At 44.7% G+C, this 22,262-nt stretch overlaps 1 protein-coding gene across 1 annotated transcript in view; it reads left to right on the forward strand.

Moving 5' to 3' along the window:
- hdac4 (histone deacetylase 4) overlaps positions 1-22,262 on the forward strand; it is a 238,108-nt gene that overhangs the window by 152,606 nt on the left and 63,240 nt on the right. Inside the window, 8 exon segments of the mRNA XM_070437721.1 lie at positions 1,261-1,411; positions 6,637-6,757; positions 11,211-11,329; positions 18,171-18,302; positions 18,487-18,584; positions 19,092-19,208; positions 19,993-20,188; positions 20,484-20,680. Coding sequence (XP_070293822.1) covers positions 1,261-1,411; positions 6,637-6,757; positions 11,211-11,329; positions 18,171-18,302; positions 18,487-18,584; positions 19,092-19,208; positions 19,993-20,188; positions 20,484-20,680 — 1,131 coding nt within the window.

A 22,262-nucleotide genomic window follows, 5' to 3' on the forward strand; every position in this document is an offset into this window, starting at 1 on the left:
AGGCTACGAAGCCATAGGCTTGGCTCTCTCATCCCTTCCAGGCTTCTGGTGTCTGTGCTGCGGGGGTTGAGGCTATGGAGCCATAGGCTTGGCTCTCTCATCCCTTCCAGGCTTCTGGTGTCTGTGTTGCGGGGGTTGAGGCTACGAAGCCATAGGCTTGGCTCTCTCATCCCTTCCAGGCTTCTGGGGAGGAGGGTGGGACAATGAGCCTGTCAAAGCGGATGTATGCAATGTTCTCCACGCCGCTCTTGGCAGCTTTCATGCTGGGATCAATCCAGGTGTGGAAATCTCTTGGAGCAATCGCTGCCAAAGGTGCTTTCTACAAAGGCATGACTTAGGGGTGTGAATACATATGTAAATTAGATTTCTGTATTTTCGTGTGTGTGTGTGTGTGTGTGTGTGTGTGTGTGTGTGTGTTGGATGTAACTGGATCCGCCGGTTGTGTTGGGTTGCTTTTCAAATCTCCAGTCCTTGAGAAACTGTGTACTGGCTCATACATGTGTGTGACAACAAGAGAAACATTTCGCTCTGCAAACAGGCCGCAGCTTCAGCCAATGGGAGCGAGGCAACCTAGGCTAAAAATAACTCTGTCGGAAAGCTCCAGTCGACACATCACTAGCTCTGCATTATGCCTTGACAGCTTGCTGACTGTATTCTATTCTGCTCCCTTCCAGTCAACACCCACCTGTACCACTGTCCATAGTGAGGCTTTTATCATTCAGTCATTTAGGCATTTAGTCTCACGCTTGCTGACTTCCTTTCTTGAGAAGAAATTAAAATAATCTGTTTCCAAGCTATGAAATCTGTAGGGGATACTAGCTGTTGCAATTGAGTGATATTGACGTCAGCCATTGGTTTTAGATTGTCTAAGACATGCATATTTGCCATTGAAAGGAAGTGTGTCAGAGTGTGTGTTCAAGCGTGTGTTTTTTGTTTGTCTGATATCACCTTATATAGATCATCTGTGACCATGTCTCTCTCCCTTCCATTCCTCTCCCTCTCCCCCCACGTCCCTCCATCCCGCTCCCTCTACTCCATCAGCTGGCGGTTGTACCAATGTTGTAGTAACGTTGTGTTGCAGCACCGGCAGGAACTCCTGGCCCTGAAGCATCAGCAGGTGGTTGTACCACCCTTGTAGTAATGTTGTGGTAACGTTGTGGTAACATTGTGTTGCAGCACCAGCAGGACCTCCTGGCCCTGAAGCATCAGCAGCTGGTTGTACCGCCCTTGTAGTAATGTTGTGGTAACATTGTGTTGCAGCACCAGCAGGACCTCCTGGCTCTGAAGCATCAGCAGGAGCTGCTGGAGCACCAGAGGAAGATGGAGAGACACCGCCAAGAGCAGGAGATGGAGAAGCAGCAGAGGGAGCAGAAACTCCTACTGCTCAAGAACAAGGAGCGTGGCCAGGAGAGTGAGTTGCTCCGAATTACATCATTTATATAATGGGGCTAACGTTACGTTGTCATATAATGGAGCCAATGCTACATTACTACGTTGTGGCCAACTCTATATTATCATATAGTGTGGCCAATTCTGCATTATCTCTTTGTGGTTAACACTAGGGATGTGACAAAGGGAGAAAAAAATGTTTTTTATAAAGCAATTTTTATAAATATTTTTTCCCGTTAAAAAGATAAGAGCATTTGTGACTGACCGCCTTGATTTTCAGTCTTATGTAGAAATATTTGAAATGGTTGTTTTTTACATTGGATAAAAGCAGAGACACAGAGCTACAAAAGGGTATATCATAGACTGCATTTGAGGAACAATGGGAAAGTTATTCTGCTTTGAAAGGTGATAAACCTGTAATCTCACTTTTGAGAAAATGACCTTTGAATGTTTTGGTACCAACTGGAGAGCTCTTCTTTGTCTACACCCATTCAGCATCATTCACACCCTCTTAAGCTTTAGCCCCAAACATCTCTTTAAGGGTTGATCTGAGCTCACTGAACATACATGTTTTCCCCCTTTATGATGTTAGTAGTAGGTTTGTGATAACTGCACTGTGATAAAAAATTTGTGGAAGTTTTTCAGTTAACGTTGCAATTTCGTTTAAAAGTTTTAACGTTTAACTTCTCTCGAGTCACCAACCCTGATCCGGTAGCCCCCCCCCCCCCCACTGAGTAGCATAGCTAGCATAGCGTCACAAGTAACTTGTAGCATCTAAATATCATTAAATCACAAGTCCAAGACACCAGATGAAAGATACAGGTCTTGTGAATAAAGCCACCATTTCAGATTTTTTAAATGTTTTACAGGGAAGACACAATATGTAAATCTATTAAGCTAACCACGTTAGCAAAGGACACGATTTTTTTACTCCCAATAGTTTTTTCCTGCGTCAGTAGCTATCACTAATCGACTAAATAAAAATATATATAGCCACTAACCAAGAAACAACTCATAAGATGACAGTCTGATAACATATTTATGGTATCCATAGTTTTTTGGGGGGAAAAATGTGCATTTTTCAGGTATAATCACAGTTCACATTGCAGCTGCAATCTGAAATAGTGCTGACCCAGCCAGAACAATTACAGAGACCAACGTCATATAACGAATTACTCATCTTAAAACATTTCAGAAAAATACACAGCGTACAGATATTGAAAGCCAACATCTGGTGAATCCAAACAATATTTCAGATTTATTAAATGTTTTAAAACGAAAACAAAATGTAGCGCTAAATAGCATAAGCTATGCAGGCAGATTCGCTAGGCGCCCACGGCCAGTTCACATGCACAACAGATATGATATAACATCGTAAATTGGGTCTTACTATGGCTGATCTTTCATCAGAATGTTGATCAAAGTGTCCTTTGTCAAGATGAGTCGTTGGTTCCGTTCAGAATTGTTCTTTCCCACTCATTTAGCACAGGTACTGGTCGAGTGACGGATCTCTCAAACGTAAATAAAATCAGACAACGGAACACCACAAAACTCCCGAAAAATTCAAATAATCTGATAAAACTATATTGAAAAAAACATACATTACGATGATCTGTCACATGTATCAAACAAACTTCGAGACGGAGATGTTTTCATCCATAATGGCCGCCACAACAGAAGACAATCGCAGCTACAAGTCGCACGATTTACAGAACCGGAAATTGTCGGTCACGCCAAAGAATTAGCTCTCATTTCACGTCAGTTCCCAGATAAACAAGATATTTTTCCTCTGACGTCCTCTGACACCCAGAGGAAAGGCCAATGAGGTGTGTTTCGGGTCATAGGGGGCACGAACCATATATAGGCAGAGAGTTGAAGCTGGCATACACATCTTGCTTTTTTCTTCTTGGTGCATTACGGGAGTGAGTATCATAGGAGCGTCGATGTTGTCATAAACGTGTTTTGGTTTTTATATTCTTCGGTTTGTTGCTTTATTATCTTTTTTTTTTTATTTTTTTCTTATATTATCTTGTTTCTTTTTTTTTTTTTTTTTGTTTTTTTTTTTTGAGTTTGATTTCTGTGCTGTCTTTTTGGTGTTAAGTCTTTAGTTTTTTGTTTTATTTTTTAGTTATTTCTATTGCTGTCAAATGATTCTGTATCACTCAGAGACAAAATTGAAACGGTTTTAGAAACTAGAGATTGTTTTCTTTCCAATGGTATTATTTATATGCATATAGTAAGAGCAATAATTGAATAAGAGGCAGTTTAATCTGTAGAGCAAATTATGCTAATGGGAAAATAGCACCCCCTGTATTCTCAAGAAGTTAAACATTCACACCCCAAGCTAACATTACATTATCACCTTGTGGCTAAATCATATGCTGGGGTTATCTTGACATTATCATATACCGTGGACAATGCTACATTATCACATTGTGGCTAAAGAGTATTATAATTGTGGCTAACACAACAGTATCATGGCTGATGCTAGATCATCATAGTATTAGTGGGACAGTGTTAGCATTAGCATCAGTGATGGTGCAGTATGAGAGTATGAGAGCAGGAGTTGGGTAAATAGCCGTAAATCCTCTTAACCTCTCTGCGCTACGGATCCCTTTAGCGGGATCATTTTCCTAAACAACCGCTGAATTGCAGGGTGCAAAATATTACTAAAAATATTTATAATCATGCAATCACAAGTGAAATATACCAAAACACAGCTTAGCTTGTTGTTAATCCACCTATCGTGTCAGATTTTGAAAATATGCTTTACAGTGAAAGCAATCCAAGCTTTTGTGAGTGTATCAATCAATGCTAGAACAGCTAGCCCCAAATTAGCATGGTCACGAAAGTCAGAAAAGCAATAAAATTAATCGCTTACCTTTGATAATCTTCGGATGTTTGCACTCACGAGACTCCCAGTTACACAATAAATGTTCTTTTTGATAAATATTACTTTTATAACAAAAAAACGCCATTTGGGTTGCGCGTTATGTTCAGAAAACTACAGCCTCGTTCCGTTCGACGAAAATTCCAAAAAGACATGTCAAATGTTTTTTATAATCAATCCTCAGGTTGTTTTTAACACACATAATCGATAATATTTCAACCGGACCGTAACCTATTCAATAAAAGAGAGAAAAAAATGGAGAGCTACCCCTCTCGCTCGCAGGAACTAATCAAAGGACACCTGACTAGTTTTGAAAAATCTCGCTCATTTTTCAAAATAAAAGCCTGAAACCATGTCTAAAGCCTGGTCACAGCCTGAGGAAGCCATTGGAAAATGAATCTGGTTGATGATACCCCTTTAAATGGAAGAAAGATGGGAAATGAAACACAGATTAAAAAAAATAATAATAATAAAATCACTTCCGGGTTAGATTTCCTCAGGTTTTCGCCTGCAAAATCAGTTTTGTTATTCTCACAGACAATATTTTGACAGTTTTGTAAACTTTGGAGTGTTTTCTATCCTAATCTGTAAATGATATGCATATGCTACGATCTGGACCTGAGAAATAGTCAGTTTACCTTGGGAACGTTATTTAAAAAAAAAAATCTGACCCCGTCAAGAAGTTAAAGCTGCCCAGCAAATGTTTTTTTTATTTTTTACTTACGTTTTACCCAACCTCTTGTAAAACAGTACAGCACACTCTCCAAAGATGTCATTAAAGCTCCCCAAACGTTCTCCTAACACTAGCTCGGACATTGTGCCAGCGTTGGAACCGCCCTCACCTTGGCTCCCCATAACAGTTTCAGATGTAAATGTCACAACTTTTCAAGCACAAGGAGTCAGGGCAGCCCGACCCAACACCTCACTGCTTCACTATCAGAACCAAAGCAGCCATTTTGGGGAAAACTCAGCCATATTGGCACCAAGTGTTTCTTTGTATGTGCTTTGGTGCCAAGATGGCGTCCGTGAAACGCTACATCTCAAACTGTGTTTTCCTGTAATCTGTATATGTACGGCGCTAGGCTTGCATCTAGAGTAACGCTGGATGGTAAACAGCGGGTGCTTTGTTAAGTGCTGCAGTAAATTGCCTCCAAGGCAGTCTCATAAAAGCCTATTTGCCTCATTGGCAAGGCGTACAAATTGAGATGTCAGCACTTAGGTCCCGCAATGTGATTTAAAATGCGTCTATATTAGCAGTCATCATATTCTCCTATGTACCACCCCCCTCCCCCCCTGCACTGCTTCACCGCTTGACACGTTAGTCACTTGTTGCCAGCTCTGTCTTCTTTCACTAATTGTGTGTTTCTCTTTGACACTTTTACAGAAGTACTGTATGCACACACACACACAGAAACACTTCCCTTGCTCTCTCTTTTTACTCTCGGTCTTTTTCTCTCCCTCTCTTACCTTTCTTTCCATTTCTCTCTCTCTGTCTCTCTCTCCCTGTGTGGAGGCTCCCCTCAGGGATGTGTTGACTGTGTTGGCGAGGTGGTAATTGAAGAGAGCGCTGTGAAAGAACGCACCTTGTGATGCCTTGTTTGAAGAAAAGAAAAAAGACATGAAATATTTTTGCCAATTTAACTGCCACAGTCTCGGTGGAATTCCCACAAAAGCGTGCGTTTTCCCTTCTAGGGAAACTCTGTGTAACTCTATGCTCCCACAGACTTCAATTATGTTCAGTCACTCTTTCAGGCTACAAAGATCAGCTGGGAAGATCACATCCATTCTAGTATCTCACTCAGAATGATCCTGTTGTCTTCTCGATTCTGTTCCCTCCTTAGATTCAGTTCCCTATTCGTTACTTCGCCACCATGGCCTATTTATTGCCTCCCTTATCTTACCTCATTTGCACTCACTGTATATAGACTTTTTATTTTATTTTCTTCTACTGTGTTATTGACTATGTTTTGTTTATTCCATGTGTAACTGTGTTGTTGTGTGTGTCGAACTGCTTTGCCTTATCTTGGCCAGGTCGCAGTTGCAAATGTGATGCCATACATAATGTAATATCATAAAGATGTTGTGAAGATCTATCTTCAAGTTGAATCCAAAGCCAGGAGGAACTAGCCTCGTACTACCACACTGATCTTGCGAGTTTATAGAAATGATTTTGCTACAGTACAAGGATATCAGTGTAGCGATCAGGCTGGTTCTACAAGGCTAAGGAGGAACCATATTTGTTAGAAGGAAACAGAATGACACGTGTTCCTCCAGGCTGTTTTGAAGGTGGTATTTGTAGTCCACGTCCTGTAAATGTTGTAGTCCCTAACCCTTGGCTTCTCGATCATCTCTCCCAGGTGCGGTGGCCAGCACGGAGGTCAAGATGCGGCTGCAGGAGTTTGTCCTGAACAAGAAGAAAGCCCTGGCTCAGCGCAGCCTCAACCACTGCATGAACCCTGACCCACGCTACTGGTACGGGTGAGTATCACATCCACACCCCACATCCTTACCCAACCATAGGATAAGCCTTACTTGATTATGGTGGCACCATGCTGATGCCAAATGATGGCATGCCGTAGATCTTTGTTCTTCATGGACGCTGCACAGCCTTATAACCCAAAAGTCACCTCTATCCTCTGTCTACCCCCTATGTGTTTCTGTAGATCTTAACGGATATGATATGTACAGTGGCGATTTAGCATGTGCATCTTGGTGGGGCAAACTCACCCCAAAAATGTTTTATGCATGCCAGCAATGCCACAACACTAAACAATAGATGAATTGTACTATAATGGTGACAAACGGTGCCCACAAACTTAGGGCTTACATAAATCTGTCACAACAGCAGAGTCACAACAGCAGTCCCAACACCTTCCCACTGCTACACCTGGCTATCAGCGGAGCCTTGTCTGGCAGTGAAACAGTTCACACAGCCTCATTTACTGCCTTTTAAAAAAACATAGCTGATATGGCTGACTTGCTTAAACAAATGTGGTTTCTACTGACAATTGAGATGTACAAACTATGGCATAAGGGAACGATGAGCGGATAAGAGGCAATCCGTCATTTCGATTAAGACGTTAATGAGCGCGATAGGACGGACGTAGTCAATATAACTATTTGTTCAACACTTTTGAAATGTACAGCGACAGAGTTCAGAATTCTTACAGTATTCTCCTTGTACAGCAAGTCAGAACCGTATGAAGGGGGCATATAAGCAGACAATGAAAGCTCTTACAATATTCGATGATGACATTTCTCTAAAACAGGTTATAGGCTACATGTGCACCACCAAGTCAGAAAAGTAGGCTAAATTATGAGAGGAAAATGAACCAAATTAGTAGCACATGGGCTACTAACAGCTTACTACACAACATACACTTAATATTTCTTTCTTAGCTACAGTATACAAATCTCCCTGGCATATTGCATCATTTATGCAGCAGCATACAATACATTTTTTGACTCACGTTGTTGTGCTGTCCTCACTTGAACAGGAAGGTGGCGCGGCGGTCCTTCGTGGGCAAAACTTTTCATCAAACCATGTCATCAAAGTCTGTCATTCTCTGGATTTATGGTACTTTCAAGACAACTGGGACCTCTGAAAAAAACAACTTATTTTCCCAGTCAGAGCTTTTTTTCTTCTGAGTTCCCAGTTGTCTTGAACTCACTGAAGTCTGAGATTTCCCAGTTCTGAGCTTCCAGTTGTTTTGAACGTGGAAGAAGTCATGATGGATTGACAGCATGGCCAATGTTGAATGTTTATCCTTTTAAGCCCACTCCATTGAATAGCAGGCTAGTGATTACTTTGCAATGCTTGCAGTTAGCCACTGATTCCTTCCAAACCTCTCATTGTTGAATTTGCAATTTTCAACTTGTTGTGTAATTTTTATATCCAATAGCCGATGAGCACCGATACGTTTTATGTATAATTTCTCTTCATTATTTCTGTTCATGTGACAAAGTTTGAGAAGGATTTGCTAGTAGATTGTCGACTTGATTCATGATGATGACTGATAGCTTGCTACCTAAGACTTTGAAAGTATGAGTCCAATCAAAGCTACGGTAGATATAAAGTGATTTGACGTCATTTTATCTGTGGCCAATGACCTTGAGCCTTCTTGGATGGGCACTTCTAATGTAAACTCTATGGCAGCACCCAAGTGGTTTGAATTTTCGATTTCTTCCCATAGATTTTGCGAGCCAATCACAGCCCAACTAGAGAACATTACCAACCCCTGCGCTCCGTATTTTCCACTGGCTGCCCCACCACCACAGAAAGCACTGTGCTAGGCTGAAACACCTGCAAAAGAGGCCATGTTTGTATGGAGGCTTTATTAAACTCAATGATTATTTCGATTTTTTTTTACATTGTTTGCAAACTGATATGTGACACGTATTAATGCCAAAATAACATGCAAAACAGGCACACACACAAATTTTTTTTTTTTTTAAATAAAAGTTAGCTAAACAATTGGGGCTCTCCCCCACCTGCCCTGAATGACGGGTCGCCACTGGATAAGTATAAGCAATATGGTAATAGCTCCATCTTGCATCGGAAACTATAGAATTTCGCCATATTGCTTGCAGCTTAAGCAATCCTGTCAGATCTACACAAGTGTACAAGAGGTAAGAGCTAAGGGTCTATTTAGGATTAGGTTCTACTGTCTGTGCCACTGACCGAATCTACTATTCAGGACCGAATTCTGACTTGTGTGCGTGACTGGGTGCCTTCACCCGAGTTGAATATTCAGTGCTTTTCTCATTAGACTTTTAGAATCTTTAAAGTCTATTCTGTATTTTTCTTTTTAACCCATCTACTTGTTTGAATTGAAGTACATTGTTGAAGGAATGAGGTTCTGTACAAAGTCGTGGGCTCCTGTTTGTAGTTTGTGATTGACAGTTTCCTGTCTTTAAGTAGTTGGTGCATTTGAAGAGAGGGAAGAGAAGAGAGGATGCCACCTCTCCGCTCTGTAAATATTTGAACACTACGTTTTTCTCAGGCAAAAGATAAGGCGGTGAATGGGAAACGACAGGAAAGGACTCATTTCCTCTCTCTCTCACTCTCCTTATCTCTCTTGCTCTCTTGTTCTGTCTCCTTCACGCTCTGCCTCCCTCTGCAGTATGTCTATCCTGGATTTTGCACCCTATCCTTCTCTCCCTCCATCCTCTTTCTCTCCCTGGTCCCTCACTCTCTCTCTCTACCTCTGCTCTCTCTCTCCCCCATTTTTTGTCTTGCTGCCCTCCCCCCTCTTTCTTCATCCATCGGCCATACCTTTCCATCCAAACTCTCTCAGCCCTCCCTCCTCTCTCCCCTCCTCTCTCTCTGCTCTCTCACCTGTCCTCACACAGACGCCTAACCCATCTCCCGGCACCTCGGCTGTCGCCCTCTGATAAGGGGGAATGAGAGGGGGCACAGAAAGGGCTTTCAGAGGCAACACCTGATGAATATTAACACACCGGCACCACACTTTCTCTCTCTCTCTCTGTTTCTCTATCTCTCACTCCCCCTCTCTTTTGTTCCACCTCCCTCCCTCTTTCTCTCTCTTGCTCTTTCTCTCTCTCAACCTTTCCTCCATGCACTGCTGCACCTTTTCATGAGGCGAGATCTGTGGATCGGGAGATGGAAAAATGACTCTCAATTTCTCTCTCTTTCTTTCTTTCCTTAACTCTGAGAGTGGGAGGGGTTGGGGGTGTTCACAGACTTGTCCCTAACGCATTTGATGGTGTGTGTGTGTGTTTGTGCTGGTTTGTGGTAGGCTTCTGTTTTTCCATAGGTTGATGAGTGTGTTTTTGTGAAAAATTGTTCTCTGTTAGCCAAGTTTTGACACCAGTAGTCACGGTTAAGTCCTTGAGAGGACAGCGTGGAGAGAAGTTTATTTCCCCATTGGTGTCTTCCTTGTCAAAGTTATGTGTAAGGGAGGCTGTGGCTAGTCCAATCAATGGTCAGCGCCATCCAGTGCCGACATCTGCTCTTCCCATCAACAACTATGAAGCCCCGCCCATTTTATTGATGAATGACACGTTCTCTATTGATTTAGCTAAGATATGAATTTCACTTGACGGTTTTACAGGAATTTTACATTATTTTGTTTACTCTTTACTTGTTTGTTACCCACCTACCGTAAAAATCAGCATTCACATAAATCAATAGTAGCCGCATAAAATGGAAAACGGACACAGAGACAGACAGGTACACACACTTTTTTAATGGTAGCTTAGGATAGATGGATACTCAGTAGCAGACAGACAGACAGGCAGACAGATACCTGATGCCTGTTTCTCCCTCACACTACTGAAGCAACATCAACTGGCACGGACCATTGTTACCCAGTCAGAGAGACTGGCACAGACAGACGGGCAACGTCAGCAGATCGTACACACACTAGCAGGTCCATGCAGCAGTAGTAGCTTTTATGGCTCCGTCAGATCTCTTTCCACTTATTGCCCTGTCGGAGCAGGTTTGTTTACAAACACAGGGTGCCGCACCACTTCAGGCTCGGCACGTGCATTGTGGGTAATCTGAGATGGCATGCAAAGTGCCGGGCCATAAATAAAAAGGTCTGCCTGAGAGCAGGTTCCGTCTGGTGGGAAGGGAACTGAGAATCCTGTGTTTGTGGTAACGCTCATCCGTGTATGTGTGTGTGACTTTTCAATAATGGGCGCATTGTGCCTTGATGCTTCTCGAAGAGCAGATTTTACGATGACAAGAAATAATTGAACAGCTGAATTTCGAGTTTTCAACATCTTATTACATGTTGATGATTATCCGTCATACTGTGTACAATTGTTAAATGGATTCATCGACAATGGGGAATTATCTTACTTCCAATTACCAGACGTCCTCTGCCTCAGAAGTCAGGTCGACCTTTGCTCCTTTTGAAGGGGCCAAATGAAATACTGTAAATGTGTATTTGTCTCCCCTCTGTAGGAAGACCCAGCACAGCTCCCTGGACCAGAGCTCCCCTCCCCAGACAGGGATGTCCCCTTACAGCCACGCCATCCTGGGGATGTACGACCCCAAAGACGACTTTCCTCTCCGCAAGACAGGTAGGCCTCCGTCACCTGACCCCTGATCGCTTTTCACTTCGGAGTGAACTATCGCTGTTTTTTTTTTGTTGCTTTCACTTGGCTGTGTTTGAATATATAAAAAATTAATTAAAAAGCTCTTCCCTTTCTAACTTCCTCTGTCCACACTGTAACTCATCTAAAAGTGTGTTCGCTAAAGTCATAGTGGCTAGTTAAAAGCGATATGGTGACGGGATCAGCAAGAGGAAATGGGTCCAAAATATTGAGACATCAAAAAAATGTACAGTAGACGTAGCCAACTGTGTTACCTTGTGCCAGTTGCCATGGGTGACACAACTGTTGACACCAGTGACGCACTGCAGGCCAATTTCCCCCTAGTTCCCTGCGGCCTTTGCTTCTGGATCATTAGCAGTGTCGTGTGTAGAGCATTGTAGTGTTGGGGCAGATAATATATGACAGTGGGGTAGATTATCAATCCACGTTACTACTACGTTTCACCTATGATCTTTGACATTCAAGAGCTCATTCGTGACCTTATAAGGAGAGTATTTCAACATTTCTGCTGTGTTCCTTTTCTTATTTCCATTCTATATTTATAAAGGTTCCCGTTGTTAAGGGGATATATTTTTATTGAAGAAAGACATGGTTCAAGAGTCCAGTAGGGTTTTATAAATCATCACCAACATGAGAACACTGTTGACATGAGAATCACAACAAAACGAAAAGGCTGTCTATGGAACACACAGAGTCTGATACCACTGCAGCACTGGTTGGAGATTTCCTGTTTCAAAGCCTTTGAGAAACTCTTGGTTGTGTAAAACTCTGCGCAGAGTCCCTTGCCTGTAATGTGGGGTCTAGGCGGTGATTATTCACTCGGCGTCTGCGCTCGTTTGGCTGCGTCTGTCCCGGCTCGCCCAGCTGGAGATCAACCTCTGTGTGCTCTGGGCTGCCGACAGCCCTGCCGCCCGTGGGGATGTGGACAGGAATGCATTATCCTGCGGTGTAACCAGTTTTCCTATTGGACAAACTCAGGTAGGTCGCTCCCCATTTTGTTCCGTTTGCTTCCGTTTTAAGAAACGCTTTGCAACAGAATCGGCGTAAATAAGCACCCCTGGCGACGAGCGGGAACGTCGTGACAGAAACGGGAGAGGGCCAAGGACTGGAAATGTTTTAAGATTAGCTACTGTGTGCTACCTTGTGCTGTTCACTCAGGGAGAACTGCTGTACATCCACATTTGAGGTGTTTTATTTGACTCCACAGGTAATTTGTGATTAGCACGTAGCAGCTCAGGTACCAGGCTTGTAATATATGTTAGGTAAAGGTGTACATTACAACCATATGTATACCCCCCTCTTTTCCTAATGAATCTCCTCATATCACCGAGTGTAGTCGGGTTGTACTTTACACCCCCTGCCCGTACAGCCCCATCACGCACACTCTCCAACACCGTCTTCTCCAAACCGCCACCCCAGTCCACACCACCACCATCTCTTTCCTAGCCAGCCATTGAAACCTCATTGCCCTCTGCATGTTATTTAAACCACTCACGGGTGTTATTTAAACCACTCACAGCTGTTATTAAACCACTCACGGGTGAAGACGGCGGCGTGTGTCATTTCCCCTTTTGCGACGCTACTTCTCTCCGCTCCGCCGGCGGAGGCTGCAAATGTTTTATGCCGTCTTATCGCGTTTCCGAGGAGGCTTCGTCTGTCTTTAATGTCACCTTGCTCATCCGTGTCTCCTTCTCTCCCTCGTATCAACCTCATATCTCTAATATGGAGATTTACAGTTGGAACGTGGGGAATCTAAAATCCCCCAACTGTATTTTAAATGTCTTCGCTGGTAGTGTAGGAGGTCATTGATAAGCGATGCCCATGCTAAATAACTAGCTTCTGAGATATACATTTTGTTACAGTAGATATATTCGACAACAAGATATTGGTCATAAAATATGAATATTGTGTGAACTTATATTCGGATCAAATATCACACAGATAGCGGCCATTTCAGCATATTGAGATGCTAGTTACCTTAGAACCAGTTAAGTATATGTGAAACTCTTTCAGTTTTTTAGAGTAGGTAAAATCAGATCTTAGGTAATGCATCAATCGCTTAGTATTTTCAACTGACCCTCAGCGAACAGATTCAAGTTATCAAACCGAAAATCTGGTCTCGTGTTCTTTTGTTCACCGCTGATTTGAAGATATCACGGACAGGAATAGAACCTAACGAGGAATAGACAAAGCACCAAAGAAGTCTCTTTCTTTTACGTAGACCCACTCAGAATTCAGGAAATTAGCGTAGAATGAGCATCTCCATGTTCATCTTCATGATAATGATGCTCATTCAGGCATCAAACCGTACGATAATCACAGCCCATTCACAATGTGAAGAGGAGCCCCTTCAGTTTCCTGGAGTAGCTCTGTTTGACTCACTTGATTGTGCCTGTCTTACTCATTCGTGTCTGTGGTAATATAGCGACTGGACCATCTCTGTCCCTGGAGCTATGTTATTTTCACCATGTTTGTGGAGAAACTGAAGTGAGAAATGGCTTGTTTCCTTGATGTTTCAATGTGAACTTTCAATGTACACTGAAGAAATGAGAAACCATGACTGAAGCCTAGCTGTGGAGTTTGATTTCACAGACAGCGATATTGTTTATTGTGATTGTTGCTGCCTCTGAGGTAATGTTAAAACTTCATTCACATAGATAGACATTCCGGAGAGAGAGAGACTGCTAGAGTCAGCAGTGGGCCCCTGCAGTGAGTCGTTTGGTGTGGCAGCACTAACACCCTTCAAAGTCACCGCGTCCCGGGGTGAACCCCCACAGGCTCCTCCAGCCTGCAGAGCAGACAGGCCATAAGCCCCTGGTTCTGCCTGCATCAACACTTTACCCCCACCATCTCTCCTCTGAGCGTGAGAGAACCGAGAAAACCCTGGCTCGGCCGCAAACCTCCATCCATCCACCCATCCATCCCCGTCTCAACCCTTTCTCCACTCCTGGCTGCCAGCCACGTCCTTTAGCCTAGGCCCGCTTGGTCTGCTTGAGCCACAGTCCACCACACCGCAAATAAAGCTCATTGCTGAAGGTCCAATGGCAAATTTGACGTCTCTCATAGTTTATGTCTCTCTTTCCTTGGAACTTTAGTGAGTGTATTATTTATTCAGCAGCGTCGCAGTGTTTTACAGGGGGGGACATGCGTTTTATGTGGTGGCTGTTCGAGACAGATTTTTTACTGAAGCGTGACAGGAGAGATGTGAACTCTAACGCCGCGTTTGCATCTAATCTGTTATTCAAACGAGTGTGTCGACGCTTCTGTAGCTCCGCCCACCTTCATCTGTCTCACTTATAAAGCTACTAGTCCGTCACACAACCCGATTATACGACTGTCGTCATCATCAAGCATGAGAATCGTCCTCCAATTATCTCCTCTTTCTATCCAAGGTTCTAATGTACGTTCTCTAATACCCGGATACCAATATAATAATACACTGTATACTATTTAGTAGACCCTTTTATCCAAAGCGACTTACAGTACAGTCATTCTTTACGTATGAGTGGTCCCGGGAATTGAACCCACTATCCTGTTATTGCAAGCCCCACGCTCTACCAAACCGAGCTACAGAGAWCCCCCCRKCCCKCCCCKCTCCTGCACATACTCACAAAATCCTATGCTGCAGTATCTGCCGGCAAAACCACAAATAAACACATCACCCATCTATGGCTAGTTTACGTCAAGACAGCTGTTGTGGATGCAAGTAGTCTGCACCACCTTACTGTCAACTACTTCAGACTATTGTTCACTTGGTCAGCCATATTGGAAGGGTCAGGCTAATTTGTGCTAGATTGCATTATAATTCTTCAGAGGAATTGTCTCTTTGAATGTGTTCCCATACACTCCAGCTGCTAATGCACAACATTCATGACCGGGTTTCCCCTGATCCTGTTAACGAAGCCTTTTGGACAAGTGCCCTCCACTTACAAGAAGCGCCGCTCTTTTTTTGATAATCAAGTTGTATAAGTTCAACCGCAAGTTCAGCCCCTCAAATTGAAAGTGCACTTTCATATAAATTATACATTCCGCGCACTCAAAGCCCTCGCTCGTCCCAAATGGGCCAGAGGTGTTCTCTGTCTGCACCGAGTGCATTAAAACAGGTCAACTGGTCAACTCTTATGCCTGTTTTTCACATTCAAGGATACATGGCGCTGAAGGGAAGGGATGGGAAAACCAACAACAAACATTCCCTGACCAAATATCCACTGACTGAAAACCCAGAGTCCCATGGGCCTTGGCCAAGTTGATGCAGACATGGCCCTGAGTCCTACGCTAATGAGCGTAGCTTGCCTTCTGTAGCCAGACCCATTTCACACGAGGTTACGAGCTAAGCCAAAGGGTTAACTGGTGGTGAACGTTTGGTCTGGACTAACTGAAGGGGAGTGAGAGGAAGGCTATCCGCCTCTCTGCACAGAAAGCGAGAATGAACCAAAACGACTGTTTGCAAACCCGAAAAAAAAGTGCACAAGAAACACACACTCGTTTAATAGAGAGCGTTTGACAACAAGAGCTATTCATTAGCTTGGCATTTAGACAGGCTTGATTAAGAATGGGGTCTGCAAGAGCTGCCAAGACTGGAAAACTCTTTCCCTCTAGTGCTGCTCGTCCTTGTCACATTTTTGAAGCTTGTCTCATCAAGTCGTTTCTCATCTGCTCCGTCAGTCTTTCCAGAAGTAGCCCCTTTAAGGAGTAGCTTGTTAGCACTAAATGCCTTGAACTGGCTAACCTTTATGAGGTGCCAGGTGACCGCCGTGTGCGGTGCTTCATTCGCAGTGATCATTTCATTCTCGGCTCCGCGGCACAGTGTGGTGTTTGGCGCCATCGATCTAAAGACTAATCATGTCTCAATTGTGAACTCTCTCCAGTAAAGGCTCTCTTCTCCAAGGCATTTCGGAGAAGTGTGACCTCACCTCAGGTCTCTACTGAGCGCGGCTTAGCAGAAGTCGCGCCGCGGGAGGCAGTGTGCTGGGGTCTGGAGTTTTTTTTTCTTCTTGTTTACAGACAGTTTCAGACAGCAGGATAGGGTTGAACGAAAGATGCTTCGTTTTGCAGGTAGAGAGAGAGAGAGAGAGAGAGATGAGGAGAGAGAGAAGAGGAGAGAAGAGAAGAGAGAGAGAGAGAGAGAGAAGAGAGAGAGAGAGAGAGAGAGAGAGAGAGAGAGAGAGAGAGAGAGGAGAAGAGAGAGAGAAGAGAGGAGAGAGGGAGAGAGATGAAGGAAGAGAGAGAGAGAGGGAGAGAAGAGAGAGAGAGAGAGAGAGAGAGAGAGAGATGAGAGAGGAGATAGAGGAAGAGAGAGAAGAGAGAAGAGAGAGGAGGAGAGATATGAGAGCCTAGAGATGAAAGAGAGAAACCTCGTCATTCAGAAAGCCCAAAAGCCCTCTGAGGCTTTGACAGCCAGGGAAGCTAGAGCAGTGAGAATCTCCTCAGAAAGATAACAGCTTCTGAATGTTATCGAAATCAAATTGTATTTGTCACATACTACAGGTGTAGACCGTACCGTGAAAGGCTTACTTACAAGCCCTTAACCAACAATGCAGTTCAAGAAATAGAGTTAAGAAAAAATGAAAAGTAACACAATAAAATAACGAGGTTATATACAGGGGGTACCGAGTCAATGTGCATGCGTACAGGTTAGTCGAGGTAATATGTACATGTAGGTAGGGGTAAAGTGACTATGCATAGATAATAAACAGCGAGTAGCAGCAGTGTAAAAACAAAGGGGGGTATGGGTCAATGTAAATAGTCTGGGTGGCCATTTGATTAATACCCACTTCCATACTTCTGCATATTTTTTTATATATTTTTTTTCATTGAACCTTTATTTAACTATATCATGTGCAAGACGGAACAGAATACGTGGAACAATTTCACATCGGTCCCTGTCACAGTGTTGTGTTCATTCATCTTTAGCAGAATGTTTTGGTTTGATTCAAATGAATCCTGCAGGTCATGCATGTGGAATTGCAAAATGTAACACTAGCTGTGTGTCTCTCCACTCTCTCCTCTTTGAATGTTTTAGAATCCAGGTCCCTTCATCCCCGTTCTCTTCATCTGTGTCATGATCAACCTATATAATGCTGCTTGTCCTCCTGTGGCTCTCAACCCAATTCATTTTCCTCTCAAGTATGCCCTCAATGGCGATGCCAGTAAAAAGGCTTTACTAAGAACTGCACATTCTTCTTTTTAGATTTCTGTCATCTTTGTTGTGTATGTTATGCTCTCAAGTTGTGTTTTAATGGACCCCCTCTTCCTCTCTCTCCCTCTTGCTCTTCCTCTCTCACGCTCTTCCTCTCTCGCTCTTCCTCCCTCACTCTCTTCCTCTCTCACTCTCTTCCTCTCTCTCTCTTCCTCTCTCACTCTCTTCCTCTCTCGCTCTTCCTCTCTCACTCTCTGCTTCCTCTCTCTCTCTCACTTTCTTCTCTCCCCTCTCTCTCTCTCCCTCTCTCTCTCTCTCTCTCCTCTCTCTCTCCTCTCTCTCTCTCTCTCTCTCTCTCTCTCTCTCTCTCTCTCTCTCTCTCTCTCTCTCTCCTCTCTCTCTCTCTCTCTCTGTCCTCTCTCTCTCTCTCTCTCTCTCTCTCTCTCTCTCTCTTCTCTCTCTCTCTTTCCTCTCTCTCCCTCTTCCTCTCTCTCCCTCTCTCTCTCTTCCTCTCTCTCCCTCTTCCTCTCTCTCTCTCCCCTCTCTCTCTCTCCCTCTTCTGCTCCCTCTCTCTCTCTTCCTCTCTCTCCTCTCTCTCTCTCTCCTCTTCTCTCTCTCTCTCCCTCTCTCCCTCTCTCCCTCTCTCCCTCTCTCCCTCTCTCTCTCTAGCCTCTGAGCCCAACTTGAAGCTCCGGTCCAGGCTTAAACAGAAGGTGACAGAGCGCAGAAGTAGCCCACTGCTACGTAGGAAGGATGGTCCAATAATCACTACTGCCAAGAAGCGCTCTCTGGACATGGCTGGTAAGCTTCCTGTGCACATCTCAGCCCAAACGGAACACGATCAAACTCACACAGCCCTTGCATCTGTAACTTTAGTGCTGTTCTGTGGGTTGAAATCGATAGGTTTCCAACCTGGTACCTTGATCAGTATGCGTGTTGTGTGGGAGCCACATGTCTTGTGGTTTGTGTCTTTTTTTTGGTGCAGAATCGGCCTGCAACAGCGCACCTGGCTCGGGCCCCAGTTCGCCCAACAACAGCTCCAGTAACATCACCAATGAGAACGGCATCGCTAGTCCAGTAGAGGTAAGCAGCCACTATAACTTGAACCTGCATCAAGCTGTTCGGTTGCTGTGACCATGGACTTCTGATACACTCTTCTCTTTTCAATCTGCTTTGATGTTGACTCCCAGTCACATTGCTGAGGACTGTTTGCTTCATATGGCCCAGACCCAAATAAAGTCTTACTTGTTAGTTGTTGGCTCACACTATAAGGCCTGTGTGTGCGCGTGCGCTTCCGTGCTTGTTTGATCCGGTGTGACTGTTTGTTTGTGTGTGTACGTACGGGTGCTTGCGTTTGTTTGCGTGTCTGTGCACGTGGCGGTGGAAATGCAAGTGGCTGTGCGTAGAGTATGTGTATCTCTGTATCCTTGTCAGTGTTTGAGGCGCTGAGTGTGTGTCTCTGTAACCGACATGTGCTCCAGAGTGCCCCGTGTAGGCAGGAGGCCGCGGGGGGCTGTTTATTTTTCCAGAGGGGTCTATTTATCTGGCCAGTGTTTGTGTTTCTCTGACTGTGTGCTCCTCTGTTTCCAGGCCTCCCTGGCCCACAGGCTGGCCGGCCGAGAGGGCCCCTTGAGCCAGCTGTCTCTGTACACATCGCCCTCACTGCCTAACATCACCCTGGGCCTGCCAGCCACCGGCCCGTCCAGCGTGAGTTCATACTCCCGCTTTCTCTCGCTCTTTTGTGTTCTTTCTTTCTGTCTTGTTGGTTCATTCCTTTGTTTGTTTTCTGTATGTTGTTCGTTGGTTTTTCTTTCGTTAGTTAGTATTTTCTTCTTTTTTTTTCATACTTTTTTCTCCCTCTTCTGCACTCTACTGTTTCTCTACCCTGACATCTCACGTTCTCCCCCTTTTCTCTCGCCCACATTCTTCCTTTCCCTACTACACTCTCTCTCTCTCTCTCCACCGGCTTCCCCTCTCATCCCAATGTACTCTTTTCTCTCCCTAGCTCTCGCTCTCTTCTCGCTCGCTCTGTTCTCCCTTTCTCCTCTCCTCCACTTTGAGGGCTTGCTTGCGCACACAGCCCTTTCACAGTGGAAGACTCCACATAGCGGGGGCCCTGTCTAGACCTAGTCCATCTGCCGTATGTGGCTTTTCAGCCCCACTTCCATTTCAGAAAGGCCCCATTGAGAGACAATGACCAGCAGTAGGTCAGTGACGCACGTTCTACCCCCTCAGACGGCCCAGTCAACCTTTTTGGGTTTTTTTGTAAGGAATGTCCCCCCCTTCCTCTCTTTTTACCCTCTCTATCTCTCTCTCTCTCTACATGTTTCCAACTCTTCCAAGTGAAGTCAGGCAGAGTTATTAGTTCACTGATATGCAGTATTTTGCCCCGTAATATATTACAGGGCAATACACTACAGTTAGATGATTCCTTGGTCTGCATTTAGGGGCAACTTCCACCCGGCATCTGCATATTTTTTCCTCCTTTCAGATGACGTCAGGCCAGCAGGATGGTGACAGGCTATCGATGCATGAGAGGCTGCAGCAGGGCATTCCCATAACCACTCCCTTCATCCCKGGGGCCCACCTGCCCTCCTACCTGACTGATGGGGGCTCGGTACACAACCCCCTCCTCCAGCACATGGTCCTCCTGGAGCAGTCCCAGAACCCACTAGGTCTGTCCTGCCGTAAGCACATCCACTCCGTCTCAGGCACTATCCAAAACACATCATCCCCCAAAGAAATGGTTTTGAGAGACCATCCTCCGTGGTGGTTTCACTGGCGGCTGGTGAAAGGAGGACGGCTCATAGTAATTTCTTCAGTGTATTGAATGTGTTTGATGCCATTCTTCTCGTTCTATTCCAGCCATAACAACCAGCCTGTCCAATCAGCCTGTCCTTCCACACCTGCCTCCACTTGGTAGGTCCCCAATGTTACTTGTGTATCATCCTCTTAACGTTGTTGGTGTTTCCTGTGTTTCAGGCCTGGGCGGGCTGCCCTTGCAGTCGCCCTCCATCCACAAGCTGCGTGGGCAGCACCGTCCCCTAGGGAGGACCCAGTCGGCCCCTCTGCCCCAGAACGCCCAGGCCCTGCAGCAGCTGGTGGTCCAGCAGCAGCACCAGCAGTTCCTGGAGAAACACAAGCAGCAGTTCCAGCAGCAGCAACTGCACATCAACAAGGTGTGTGTGGTGTGTGTCTGGGAGGAGGTGGTGGGTGTGGGGGCGGGTGTGTGTGTGGGAGGGGTTGGGGGCGTGCGTGATTGTGTACATGTGTAAGTGTATGTCTGCTATGTCATTAAGCAACAGCCCCACCACCAGCAGCAGCAGTAACACAACAGCTGTACATCGGCTAAGTGTTTGCCAGAGTCTGCCTGCCCTGCGTGCATGTTCCTGTGCTTGCTTCCTCCGTCGCCATAGCAACTAGCTCGTATGGAGGAAGCCGCCTCCTTATATGGTCACACAGGAAGGAGCTCGGTGTGTTTGCGTGTGTGTGGTGATTAGGGAGGATAGAGAATCATAAGGCCGGAGCAGGGTGGGGGCGTAGAGAGATAATTATTGCTCTTTTTTTCTCCCTACTGAATTTCTCCTGTGTCGTGACATTCCCTGAGGATTATACGCTATTATCCTCTGAATCTCTGTTGTTTTCCCCTACTTATGTCCCTCACTGACACATGGCCACATTGACATCACTGTGTGTTTAATGGACTATAGCAATGGATATTACCACATTACAAATTCATCTCAGAACTAGCGAGTAATCCAATTGGATTGTCAGTGGTCTAAGCGATTTAAGAATATGAAGAATAGGGCCTATAAATGTTTTTATTTTAAAGGGGTAGTTCAACCAAATGACAGATTTACCTCAGATATTTACCTCAGATATTTACCTCAGAACTAGCAAGTGATCCATGTGGATTCTCAGTGGTCAGCAATTAAGAATATGGAGATTATGGTTTTGTTTACTTCCCAACCTTTTAGCATTAGCATTGTTGCTTGAAAAGCAATGGGAGTGGTAGGATCCAGGTTAGCATGCGGCTAAAACAAGTCATATTTTGGGTTGCTGACTTTCAGGATCCATTGATTGTTTGCTGGTGATCCATAAGAGGTCACTTGTCACTTTACTACTTGAATCAGCTGTCTCCATGATATCAATAATTCCATATTGGTACTGTTGTCATCTCCTGTCAAAAAGTTTCATATTTGAAGAGACATACTTTTTGCTTCATGTTTTGGATGAAAGGTACAGCAAAGCTGAAAAGCTTTAAAAAATGTATATTTGGATATTAAGTGTCGAGGAGTTGTTTAACTACCAGTATTTAAGCATTAAAGGAACTACAGTAGGCTCCCACTTTCTCTCCAAAACTTTCAAATGTGTTTATTTAGCATCCAACTTCAAAGCAACCTCATCCCTTATGTAGCTGGTGTAAATCCCAAAAGAGGGTTTCCCCTTTAAAAAATAGAGAGAATTTCGCGAAAAACAGAGATGGAGTCAGGGGGAATAAAAGAGAGAGTGAGTCAAGGGGAATAAAAGAGAGAGGGGTGGGGGGAGCGAGTGTAAAAAGAGTGGCTTGTGTTTAGAGGGGGATGAGGCAAGAGACTGGTGCTCTGACGTCAATGAGCCGGTTCCCCTGGCGTCATGCCAACAGGGCCCAGTGCGTGCGTCTGCCAGACATGGTTGCTACGACTTGGGACACTGGAAAGGGGGGTGAAGGACGGACGGACGGGGGGGTGTAGTGGTTACCCTGGACATCCCCGTGGCGAC

Source organism: Salvelinus sp. IW2-2015, linkage group LG36, assembly GCF_002910315.2.
Source record: "Salvelinus sp. IW2-2015 linkage group LG36, ASM291031v2, whole genome shotgun sequence".
Taxonomy (NCBI): Eukaryota; Metazoa; Chordata; class Actinopteri; order Salmoniformes; family Salmonidae; genus Salvelinus; species Salvelinus sp. IW2-2015.